Genomic DNA, 12,301 nt, shown 5'->3' with positions numbered 1-12,301 from the left:
TGTATAGTCTAGTCTATAGTCTAGTGTATAGTCTAGTGTATAGTATTGTCTATAGTAGTCTATAGTCTAGTCTATAGTCTAGTCTATAGTCTAGTCTATAGTCTAGTCTATAGTCTAGTCTATAGTCTAGTCTATAGTCTAGTCTATAGTCTAGTCTATAGTCTATTCTATAGTCTATTCTATAGTCTAGTCTATAGTCTAGTCTATAGTCTAGTCTATAGTCTAGTCTATAGTCTAGTCTATAGTCTAGTCTATAGTCTAGTCTATAGTCTAGTCTATAGTCTAGTCTATAGTCTAGTCTATAGTCTAGTCTATAGTCTAGTCTATAGTCTAGACTATAGTCTAGTCTATAGTCTAGTCTATCTATAATCTAGTCTATAATCTAGTCTATAATCTAGTCTATAGTCTAGTCTATGGTCTAGTCTATAGTCTAGTCTATAGTATAGTCTATAGTCTAGTGTAGTATTGTCTATAGTCTAGTCTATAGTCTAGTCTATAGTCAAGTCTATAGTCTAGTCTATAGTCTAGTCTATAGTCTAGTCTATAGTCTAGTCTATAGTCTAGTCTATAGTCTAGTCTATAGTCTAGTCTATAGTCTAGTCTATAGTCTAGTATAGTCTAGTCTATAGTCTAGTCTATAGTCTAGTCTATAGTCTAGTCTATAGTCTATCTATAGTCTATTCTATAGTCTAGTCTATAGTCTAGTCTATAGTCTAGTCTATAGTCTAGTCTATAGTCTAGTCTATAGTCTAGTCTATAGTCTAGTCTATAGCTAGTCTACAGTCTATCTATAGTCTAGTCTATAGTCTAGTCTATGGTCTAGTCTATAGTCTAGTCTATAGTCTAGTCTATAGTCTAGTGTATAGTCTAGTCTATAGTCTAGTCTATAGTCTAGTCCTAGTCTAGTCTAGTCTAGTCTATAGTGTAGTCTATAGTCTAGTCTATAGTCTAGTCTATAGTCTAGTCTATAGTCTAGTCTATAGTCTAGTCTATAGTCTAGTCTAGTCTAGTCTATAGTCTAGTCTATAGTCTAGTCTATAGTCTAGTCTATAGTCTAGTCTATAGTCTAGTCTATAGTCTAGTCTATAGTCTAGTCTATAGTCTAGTCTATAGTCTAGTCTATAGTCTAGTCTATAGTCTAGTCTATAGTCTAGTCTATAGTCTAGTCTATAGTCTAGTCTATTAGTCTAGTCTATAGTCAGTCTATAGTCTAGTCTATAGTCTAGTCTATAGTCTAGTCTATAGTCTAGTCTATAGTCTAGTCTATAGTCTAGTCTAGTCTAGGTCTTCTAGTCTATAGTCAGTTAGTCTAGTCTATAGTCTAGTCTATAGTCTAGTAGTCTATGTCTAGTCTAGGTCGTCTATGTCTAGTCTAGTCTATAGTCTAGTCTATAGTCTATAGTCTAGTCTAGTCTATAGTCTAGTCTATAGTCTATAGTCTAGTCTTAGTCTAGTCTATAGTCTAGTCTATATCTAGTCTATAGTCTAGTCTATAGTCTAGTCTATAGTCTAGTCTATAGTCTAGTCTATAGTCTAGTCTATAGTCTAGTCTATAGTCTAGTCTATAGTCTAGTCTATAGTCTAGTCTATAGTCTATTTTTTTTTTTATAGTCTAGTCTATAGTCTAGTCTAGTCTAGTCTAGTCTAGTCTAGTCTAGTCTATAGTCTAGTCTATAGTCTAGTCTATAGTCTAGTCTATAGTCTAGTCTATAGTCTAGTCTAAGTCTAGTCTATAGTCTAGTCGTCTATAGTCTAGTCTATAGTAGTCTAGTCTATAGTCTAGTCTATAGTCTAGTCTATAGTCTAGTCTATAGTCTAGTCTATAGTCTCTATAGTCTAGTCTATAGTCTAGTCTATAGTCTAGTCTATAGTCTAGTCTATAGTCTAGTCTATAGTCTAGTCTATAGTCTAGTCTATAGTCTAGTCTATAGTCTAGTCTATATATAGTCTATAGTCTAGTCTATAGTCTAGTCTATAGTCTAGTCTATAGTCTAGTCTATAGTCTAGTCTAGTCTAGTCTATAGTCTAGTCTATAGTCTAGTCTATAGTCTAGTCTATAGTCTAGTCTATAGTCTAGTCTATAGTCTAGTCTATGGTCTAGTCTATAGTCTAGTCTATAGTCTAGTCTATAGTCTAGTCTATAGTCTAGTCTATAGTCTAGTCTATAGTCTAGTCTATTCTATAGTCTATTCTATAGTCTAGTCTATAGTCTAGTCTATAGTCTAGTCTATAGTCTAGTCTATAGTCTAGTCTATATTCTAGTCTATAGTCTAGTCAAGTCTATAGTCTAGTCTATAGTCAAGTCTATAGTCTAGTCTATAGTCTAGTCTATAGTCTAGTCTATAGTCTAGTCTATAGTCTAGTCTATAGTCTAGTCTATAGTCAAGTCTATAGTCTAGTCTATACTCTAGTCTATAGTCTAGTGTATAGTCTAGTTTGTAGTCTAGTTTATAGTCTAGTCTATAGTCTAGTCTATAGTCTAGTTTATAGTCTAGTCTATAGTCTAGTCTATAGTATAGTCTATAGTCTAGTCTATATTCTAGTCTATAGTCTAGTCTAGTTTATATTCTAGTCTATAGTCTAGTCTATAGTCTAGTCTATAGTCTAGTCTATAGTCTAGTCTATAGTCTATTCTATAGTCTAGTCTATAGTCTAGTCTATAGTCTAGTAGTCTATAGTCTAGTCTATAGTCTAGTCTATAATCTAGTCTATAGTCTAGTCTATAGTCTAGTCTATAGTCTAGTCTATAGTCTAGTCTATAGTCTAGTCTATAGTCTAGTCTATAGTCTAGTCTATAGTCTAGTCTATAGTCTAGTCTATAGTCTAGTCTATAGTCTAGTCTATATTCTAGTCTATAGTCTAGTCTAGTCTATAGTCTAGTCTAGTCTATATTCTAGTCTATAGTCTAGTCTATAGTCTAGGCTATAGTTTAGTCTATAATCTAGTCTATAGTCTAGTCTATAGTCTAGTCTATAGTCTAGTCTATAGTCTAGTCTATAGTCTAGTCTATAGTATAGTCTATAGTCTAGTCTATAGTCTAGTCTATAGTATATAGTCTAACCGCTACAAGTGTTTCCTAAATCATCTGGTAACCTTTTTAATGTTTGATTGAAGGAATTATCCTGTTTTTGTACTCTTGTTTTTATGCTCTTTAACTCTGGTTTTATCACTCTTGATGTTATGAGTGTTTTTTTTCCATTCATTCATTAGCCAGAAAGTTGTACGTTTTAAGAAGGAAGAAAACCAAAGCATACAAAGTAAAACATGAGCCAAAAAAGCTGCTAAGGATGGCAATGCAACTTTACAGCAAACAAATGGGGTGGATTTTAAGGTTTAAGGAAGATATGAAAAAACGAGGGATAAAAATTGAAAAAAGCAAAACAAAAAGGATTTGAACAAAACAAAAAACTATATAGAGAAAAAAGCAAACAACAACAATGCGAGAAATGCAAAAAGAAAAAAACTCTATTAAAATTACAGAACTCTAAAAAAAGGAAGTCGAGAAATGAAGAGTATAAAACGAACAAAAAATCTTAAAAATTACAACGAAAGGAAGCATTTTTAAAGGAAAAAATAAAGAATTTTAAAAATTAAAGTGTAAATAATTAAATAAATAAAGAAAAATTAAAGAAAAAAGTTTAATAAAGTTTAATTGTTAACAGGAAATAAGTAAAAACCAAAAAGTTCAAAGAACCTATAAATTGAAACAGAAAAAAATGAAAATTTCCTGTAATTCCTAAAGTGTGTGAAAATATTTTAAGAATGAAAAAAGCCAAGTGTTTAAATATTTAAACAAAATAAAAGAATTTAAAAAAGTTATAGGAAAGCTAAAGTTGTTAATTAGAAAAAAAATTTCTTCAAATTTTTGAAAATTTTTAGAAAAAATCTTTTAATTTTATTAAAACTTGAAAAAAAATCTTAAAAATAGTTTCCACAATCCACATTTTCTTTTTTTTTTTTTTTCAAAGTAAATACAACATATTTTGACATTTTTCTTTAAGCTGTCAGAGACTCCTAAAAGAGCGCATGTCATAAAACTGTCATATACTAAATTTTACACATATTTTTTTGTTGTTGTATAGTAAAATAACAATAATAACAACAACCATAAAGCAAGTGCAATTTTGTACACAAAAACAGGAATTTCTAAATTTTTTTTGGTCGCTTTTTCAACTTCCGCTTGTTTGAACTTTAGTAGTAGAAATTTTCTACTAAAAAGAGATGACAGAAGCATTAAAGTGTAAAATTAGGCCTGAGAAAAGTTAAATTTTGTTTAAAATTAAATGTTTTGTCAATTTAGCACTTTTTTTAAAAAAGTAGTAGAAATACTACCTTTTTTAAATATGAAATTTTAGCCGAAAATCTTCATTAAATGCATTTAAGCTTTATAAAAGTAATTTTTAGCGACATTTTGCACTTTTTAAAAATAGTAGTAGAAATACTACCTTTTTTAAATATGAAGTTTTTACCAAAATTATTGCTTAAATGCAATAAAACGCAATGATAAAGAATTTTTAACTAATTTTTACACTTTTCAAAAATAGTAGTAGAAATACTACTGTTTTCAAATGTGAAATTTTTAGCAAAACTCTTGGTTAAATTATTTAAAACTTTATAAAATATCATTTTTAACGAATTTTTGCACTTTTCAAAAATAGTAGTAGAAATGCTACCTTTTTTAAATATGAAATTTTGGCCGAAAATCTATATTAAATGATTTAAAACTTCATAAAAGTTATCTTAAATTCTGCACTTTTTTAAAAAAAAGTAGTAGAATTACTACTATTTTTAAAGATAAACTTTTTAGCAAAAATCTTATTTAAATGATTTAAAACTTCATAAAATGCATTTAAAATTAAATTGTAAACATTTTTAAAAATAGTAGTAGAAATACTACTTTTTTCAAAAATTAAAATTGTACCAAAAATCTTCGTAAAATAAAGTACATTTTCATGGAAAAACCTTTTGGACGAAATTTTGCGCTTTTAAAAATAGTAGTAGAAATACTACTTTTCAAATCATTAAATTTTTAAGGGAAAATCTTATTCTACCGCGATAAATATTATTTCAGAAGCCATAGGAGTGATGTTTTAAGCTATTTGAAGCGTTAAAACACGTCAACAAAATAGTAGTAGAAATACTACTATTTCCAAAAACTATTTTTTTTTACCTAAAATCACTACTAAACAAGCTTAATAATCATAAAATTCAACAGTTTTAGAATTTTAAACTTTAAAAAAAAGTAGTAGAAATACTACTTTTTTAAAATGCCATATTTGATAACAGCATAAAGAATCTCTATTAAACTTCAAGTTCATTAAGTGATTTAAATTTTCATGAAAATCCATTTTGCTGAAATTATGCATCTTTTTTAAAAAAAAAGTAGTAGAAAAAGTACTATTTGAAAACTATTATTTCTTATGAAAAACCTAATTCTATCGGAAATAGTTTATTTCAGAAGCATAACAATTAATTCTGTAAGCTATTTTTCCCTTAAACCTCTTAAACAAAATAGTAGTAGAAATACTACTATTTCAAAAAACTAGTTTTTTAACCTAAAATCACTACTAAACAAGCTTAATGTCATGAAATTTAAAATTTTTGAAATTTTGTAAAGTTTTGTAAGTTTTTAAAAAAGTAGTAGAAATACTACTTTTTAAAAGATGGCTTTAGTTATAAAAAATACTTTTATTTACCTAATACCTTAAAATTACGCAAAAATCAATTTCTAAGAGAGATAGTTAAACCTTTTTATAGTTTTTTTACCAGATTTAGTTAATAAACAGTTTTTTTTAAATAGTAGTATTCCTACTACCTTTTTAAAAATAGTAATATATCTACTACTGTTTTTAAAAATGCACAAAATGTATCAAAATCATGTCTTTTAACAATATGGGTATAGATTTTGTTAGAAAAATAAAATTTTTAAAAAATTTAGAGACATTTTAAGAAAGTAGTAGAAATACTACTATTTTAAAAAAAGTTTAAAATAGGCTATAAAAAGGCTATTCAATGAAAATTATGACTTTCAAACAATATTTAACGGAGTTTTGGGGTATAAGTTGCATTTTAAAAATAGTAGTATTTCTACTACCTTTTTTAAAAAGTGCTAATTATACCAAATTAATGTTTCTAAGCAATATGGAGATAGGAAAATCAGATTTTTAGGAAATTTAGAGACTTTTTAAAAAAGTAGTAGAATCACTACTATTTGAAAAATGTTAAAAAAGTACTAAAAATGCTTTTTAATGCAAATTGTTTATTTTAAATTATATTTAATCAATTTTTGGTATAAAAATTTGATTTTTAAAATAGTAGTATTTCTACTACTATTTTAAAAAAGTGTTTTTTTATACAAAACTTGAGGATTTTTATCATATTAAACTAGTTTTTAAGCAAAAATTTAATATTAAAAATAGTAGTATTTCTACTACTTTTTTTGTAAAAGCTAATATTTTCAGGTTTTTTTTGAAGTTTAGGGCTTTTTAAAAGAAAATTGTTTATTTTTTGTAATTTTCTTTAACACTTTGAGTTTGACACTTGTTATACAGCGCAGGTCTTTAAACTTTTGGTTTACAAATGTTAAAAACAGCATTGCCAGCTTTAAAAGCTTTCTTATAACTTTTTTTCTTCTTACTTTTTTTAGTGGACAAAATTCCACTAATGAATAAAAATTCTTGACACCATTTACAGCAACAACAAAAAAATTATACAGACGTCAAGGAAAAATTTGTTAAAAAAAATATAGAAAAACCAAACAAATTACAAAAAAAAAAATCTTAAAAAATCTAGAAATTAAAATAAAAGTGTTAAAATGTGTTTTGTGGCCATAAAGATAAGAATATTATTAAGAAATTTAGGAAATTTATGAAATTTCCTTTTTCTAAAACAACATGAAATATAAGAAAAAGTTCCATAAACCTTGACCAACACGAAACTTTAAGAAACCTTTATAATATTTATGAAAAAACAAAACTTCTCATTCAATGCAATTGTTAAAGTAATCAAAACTAAAGCATAGACACCAACACAAACATGTGTTTTTAAAGCAATAAAAAAGTGTTGGTGGGAATGCCGCAGCAGAGGGGCGAAAGTAAATGATTTTTATTAAAATAATTTAAAAAAAATATTCTTCACAAAAACAACGAAACTCTTTATGAATGGATAACTATAGGAAAAAGGTGGGTAATTGAAAGTTATTAAAAGTATAGTCTAACTTAAGGCTTTTAAACCCTTAAACAAATACAAATGTCACCATAATTATCTATTGATTAACCCGTAATTATTTAACTTGAAAAATATATTTCAAATTCTTTAAAAAATTATTTTACTCTTTCCTTTCTTTTCATACAATCAATAAATTTTATTTTATTTGTATTTTTCATTTCTATGAAAGTGTATGTGTGTGTGCTGAGTTTTTTTCTGTGTTAAAGTTGAATGACTTTGCCCTGAACTTACAGCAATCTATCATTCAAAAAGGAACAAAATAAAACACTTAATGCTTTTACAAAAGGCAGCAATAATAACAACAACAATACTTGACAATAGTTTAAGGAAATTGTTTTTCTGAGAACACAGAAAAAAAGGACTTAAGAAAAAAGGACAATAACACGCTTAATTCACACATTTAAATCATAAAATTGAGAAGAAATTTATAAGAAAAACAGAAAATAAAAAAAAAAATTTAAAGACTAGACTACAAACAAGGCTATTAACTGGACCGTAGAATAATCTATAGTCCAGACTATAGATCAATCTATAGTCCAAACTATAGTCTATAGTCAATACTCCAGACTATATACTATAGTCCAGACGCTAGAATAATCTATAGTCCAGACTATAGATCTATCCACGGTCCAAATTATAGACTAATCTATAGTCCAGACTATAGACTAAACTATAGTCCGGACTATGGACTAATCTATAGTCCAGACTATAGAATAAACTCTAGTCCAGACTATGGACGAATCTATAGACCAGACAATAGAATAATCTCCAGTCCAGACTATAGACGAATCTATAGTCCAGACCATATATTAATCTAGAGTCCACACTATACACTAACCTATAGTCCAGACTATAGACTAATCTATAGTTCAGACGATGAACTAATTCACAGTCCAGACTATAGTCTAATCTATAGTCCAGACTACAAACTAATTCATAATCCAGACAATAGACTAATCAATAGTCCATACTATAGACTCATCTATAGTCCAGGCTATAGACCAATCTATCGTCCAGACTATACACTAATCTATAGTCCAGACAATGAACTAATCTATAGTCCAGACTATAGACTAATCAATAGTCCAGGCAATAGAATAATATATAGTTCAGACTACAGACTAATCTATAGTCCAGACTATAGACTAATCTATAGTCTAGGCTGCAGACTAATCTATAGTCCAGGCTAATTTATAGTCCAGACCATAGATTAATCTATAGTCCAGACCAATCTATAGTCCAGACTATAAACTTTTCTGTAGTCTGCTCTACCAATTTCAGTCTATAGTCTAGTCTATGGTCTAGGCTATGGTCTAGTCTATGGTCTAGTCTATAGTCTAGCCTATAGCCTAGTCTATAGTCTAGTCTATAGTCTAGTCTGTAGTCTAGCCTAAAGTCTAGTCTATTGTCTAGTTTATAGTCTAGTCTATAGTCTAGTCTATAGTCTAGTCTATAGTCTAGTCTATAGTCTAGTCTATAGTCTAGTCTATAGTCTAGTCTAGTCCTATAGTCTAGTCTATAGTCTAGTCTATAGTCTAGTCTATAGTGTAGTCTATAGTCTAGTCTATAGTCCTAGTCTATAGTCTAGTCTATAGTCTAGTCTATAGTCTAGTCTATAGTCTAGTCTATAGTCTAGTCTATAGTCTAGTCTATAGTCCTAGTCTATAGCCTAGGCTATAGGCTATAGTCTAGTCTATAGTCTAGTCTATAGTCTAATCTATAGTCTAGTCTATAGTCTAGTCTATAGTCTAGTCTATAGTCTAGTCTATAGTCTAGTCTATAGTCTAGTCTATAGTCTAGTCTAGTCTATAGTCTAGTCTAGTCTAGTCTAGTCTTATATAGTCTAGTCTATAGTCTAGTAGACTAGTCTAGTCTATAGTCTAGTCTAGACATATAGTCTATAGTCTAGTCTATAGTCTAGTCTATAGTCTAGTCTATAGTCTAGTCTATAGTCTAGTCTATAGTCTAGTCTATAGTCTAGTCTATAGTCTAGTCTATAGTCTAGTCTATAGTCTAGTCTATAGTCTAGTCTATAGTCTAGTCTATAGTATAGTCTATAGTCTAGTCTATAGTCTAGTCTATAGTCTACTCTATAGTCTAGTCTATAGTCTAGTCTATAGTCTACTCTATAGTCTAGTCTATAGTCTAGTCTATAGTCTAGTCTATAGTCTAGTCTATAGTCTAGTCTATAGTCTAGTCTATAGTCTAGTCTATAGTCTAGTCTATATTCTAGTCTATAGTCTAGTCTATAGTCTAGTCTATAGTCTAGTCTATATTCTAGTCTATATTCTAGTCTATAGTCTAGTCTATAGTCTAGTCTATAGTCTAGTCTATAGTCTAGTCGTCTAGTCTATATTCTAGTCTATAGTCTAGTCTATAGTCTAGTCTATAGTCTAGTCTATAGTCTAGTCTATAGTCTAGTCTATAGTCTAGTCTATAGTCTAGTCTATAGTCTAGTCTATAGTCTAGTCTATAGTCTAGTCTAGTCTATAGTCTAGTCTATAGTCTAGTCTATAGTCTAGTCTATAGTCTAGTCTATAGTCTAGTCTATAGTCTAGTCTATAGTCTAGTCTATAGTCTAGTCTATATTCTAGTCTATAGTCTAGTCTATAGTCTAGTCTATAGTCTAGTCTATAGTCTAGTCTATAGTCTAGTCTATAGTCTAGTCTATAGTCTAGTCTATAGTCTAGTCTATAGTCTAGTCTATAGTCTAGTCTATAGTCTAGTCTATAGTCTAGTCTATAGTCTAGTCTATAGTCTAGTCTATAGTCTAGTCTATAGTCTCTAGTCTAGTCTATAGTCTAGTCTATAGTCTAGTCTATAGTCTAGTCTATAGTCTAGTCTATAGTCTAGTCTATAGTCTAGTCTATAGTCTAGTCTATAGTCTAGTCTATAGTCTAGTCTATAGTCTAGTCTGTAGTCTAGTCTATAGTCTAGTCTATAGTCTAGTCTATAGTCTAGTCTATAGTCTAGTCTATAGTCTAGTCTATAGTCTAGTCTATAGTCTAGTCTATAGTCTAGTCTATAGTCTAGTCTATAGTCTAGTCTATAGTCTAGTCTATAGTCTAGTCTATAGTCTAGTCTATAGTCTAGTCTATAGTCTAGTCTATAGTCTAGTCTATAGTCTAGTCTATAGTCTATAGTCTAGTCTATAGTCTAGTCTATAGTCTAGTCTATAGTCTAGTGTATAGTCTAGTCTATAGTCTAGTCTAGTCTATAGTCTAGTCTATAGTCTAGTCTATAGTCTAGTCTATAGTCTAGTCTATAGTCTAGTCTATAGTCTAGTCTATAGTCTAGTCTATAGTCTAGTCTATAGTCTAGTCTATAGTCTAGTCTATAGTCTAGTCTTTAGTCTAGTCTATATTTGAATTTATCGCTCGCATTATCATGTACATTTTCCATTCCACTCGCTATGAAGGTTCAACAAAAAAATTTCTCCTGTTATGACAATTTCTTTCAATTGATTTCTTCATTCATTTTGGCAAAATTTCAAATTGTTGCAGTTAAAGCAAACCTCCGATTCGTTGTGATATAGGGCGCCTTAATAATCTAAATTTGTGATTTATTTTTGCTGTTTATGAGTCTCTTTCTTTACGTTTTTTACGTATTATTGCGTTATGTTTAATGTCTCAATATATACATTTATAATGACGGATGCACGGTTCATTAAGTTTGTAATGAAAATTGTGTGTTTTTTTTTTGTTGTTGATGCATATGCAAATGCCTGTTGTTGATGATGATGCTAGTGTTAGGAAAATTAATTTATGGTGTAGAAATTAGGGTGGACAAAAAAATTTTAAAAGAATTTGGGAAAGTAATCACTATGGCAACCTTGTTTTTCTTATGAGTAAACAAATGATGATGATGTTAAAGTTGTTGTTATTATTATGTTTAAGCTTAATGACATGATGTAAACATTTATATTATGAACGTGAAATGTACAACATCCCACAGACTTACATTTAGCAAACTTTTAATGCGTTTAACTAATAACAAAAGTAGATTTTCATTAAAAAAAACTTAATCAAAATATATAAATAATACTCTTTGTTTAGCTTATAATACAAGCAATCAATCAAAATGCATAGAAATGCATAAAATAGAAAGAATTTCCATTTTTAAAATGCAATCAAACATTCATTCATTTATTCTCTCAACCCTACAACAACAACTAAACTATAGACAATAATCATTCAACACTTTTGTTGAAAAGTGTTTGTTATTGCCTCTGCGTCAGTTTGTTGAGGTTTTTTGTTTCTTTAGTTTAGATTGATTGTTAATTAAAAAAAATGCAACAAAAAACATAAACTATAGAAAAACTAGGCCACTAAAGGCAAAATAAGCTTGTGAAGAGTGATGGAGAGAGAGAGGGAAAAAAAGGAAATTTCTATTTGAAATGAAAAATTGTTTTGCGGGGGCTGTTGGGAAGTTGTGTTAATTGAGTTTTGAAAACACACAAAACCATCATCATAAAATATAATATTTTTAATAAAACACACAAACAAAAAGTCATTAAAAGGGGAAAAACTTAATTAAAATGGAAAAACTTTAAAATCTACTACTTTTTTCACATTTTAAACCATTAAACAAGGAAAAATTTAAAAACTAGGCATTTTTTAGTACATAAAAGCTAAAATTGAACTTAAAATCCAAAAAGTACTTTTTTGCAAAAAAGTACTTTTTCTACTACTTTTTGAAAAACAAGCTATAGAAATTTTTTTGCCATGTCTAATTTTTTTTAGTACATAAAAGCTTAAATTGAGCTTAAAATCCAAAAAGTACTGTTTTGAAAAAAAAGTACTTTTTCTACTACTTTTTAAGAAATAAGCTACAGAAACGAGTGTTAACACATCTATGCATTTTTTAGTTTAAAAAACTCAAAAATAGGCTTAAAATCGAAAAAGTACTTTTTTATAAAAAAGTACTTATTCTAGTACTTTTTATAAAAATGTACTTATTCTACTACTTTTTGAAAAACAAGCTTTAGAAACTATTTATACCACATTTGAGCCTTTTTTTATTACATAAAAGCTAAAATTAAGCTTAAAATCCAAAAAATACTTTTTTGAAAAAA

At 28.5% G+C, this 12,301-nt stretch overlaps 1 protein-coding gene across 5 annotated transcripts in view; it reads left to right on the top strand.

Moving 5' to 3' along the window:
* Positions 1–6,836: 6,836 nt before the first annotated feature.
* Positions 6,837–12,301, top strand: part of LOC119610198 (uncharacterized protein CG43867) — a 66,449-nt gene continuing 60,984 nt past the window's right edge. Inside the window, exon 1 of one of the 5 annotated variants that reach the window (XM_037965318.1) lies at positions 6,837–7,181. In XM_037965318.1, the coding sequence (XP_037821246.1) occupies positions 7,161–7,181 (21 nt within the window). In that variant the 5' untranslated portion in view covers positions 6,837–7,160. The remainder of the gene's footprint in view (positions 7,182–12,301) is intronic. The other 4 variants (XM_037965317.1, XM_037965319.1, XM_037965321.1 and 1 more) reach the window with 4 other exon arrangements.

Source organism: Lucilia sericata, unplaced genomic scaffold (assembly GCF_015586225.1).
Source record: "Lucilia sericata isolate MDLA Ls3-8-SP2 unplaced genomic scaffold, ASM1558622v1 Contig001138F_arrow, whole genome shotgun sequence".
In the NCBI taxonomy this organism is placed as follows: Eukaryota; Metazoa; Arthropoda; class Insecta; order Diptera; family Calliphoridae; genus Lucilia; species Lucilia sericata.
This window is presented reverse-complemented; position numbering and strand designations above follow the sequence as displayed.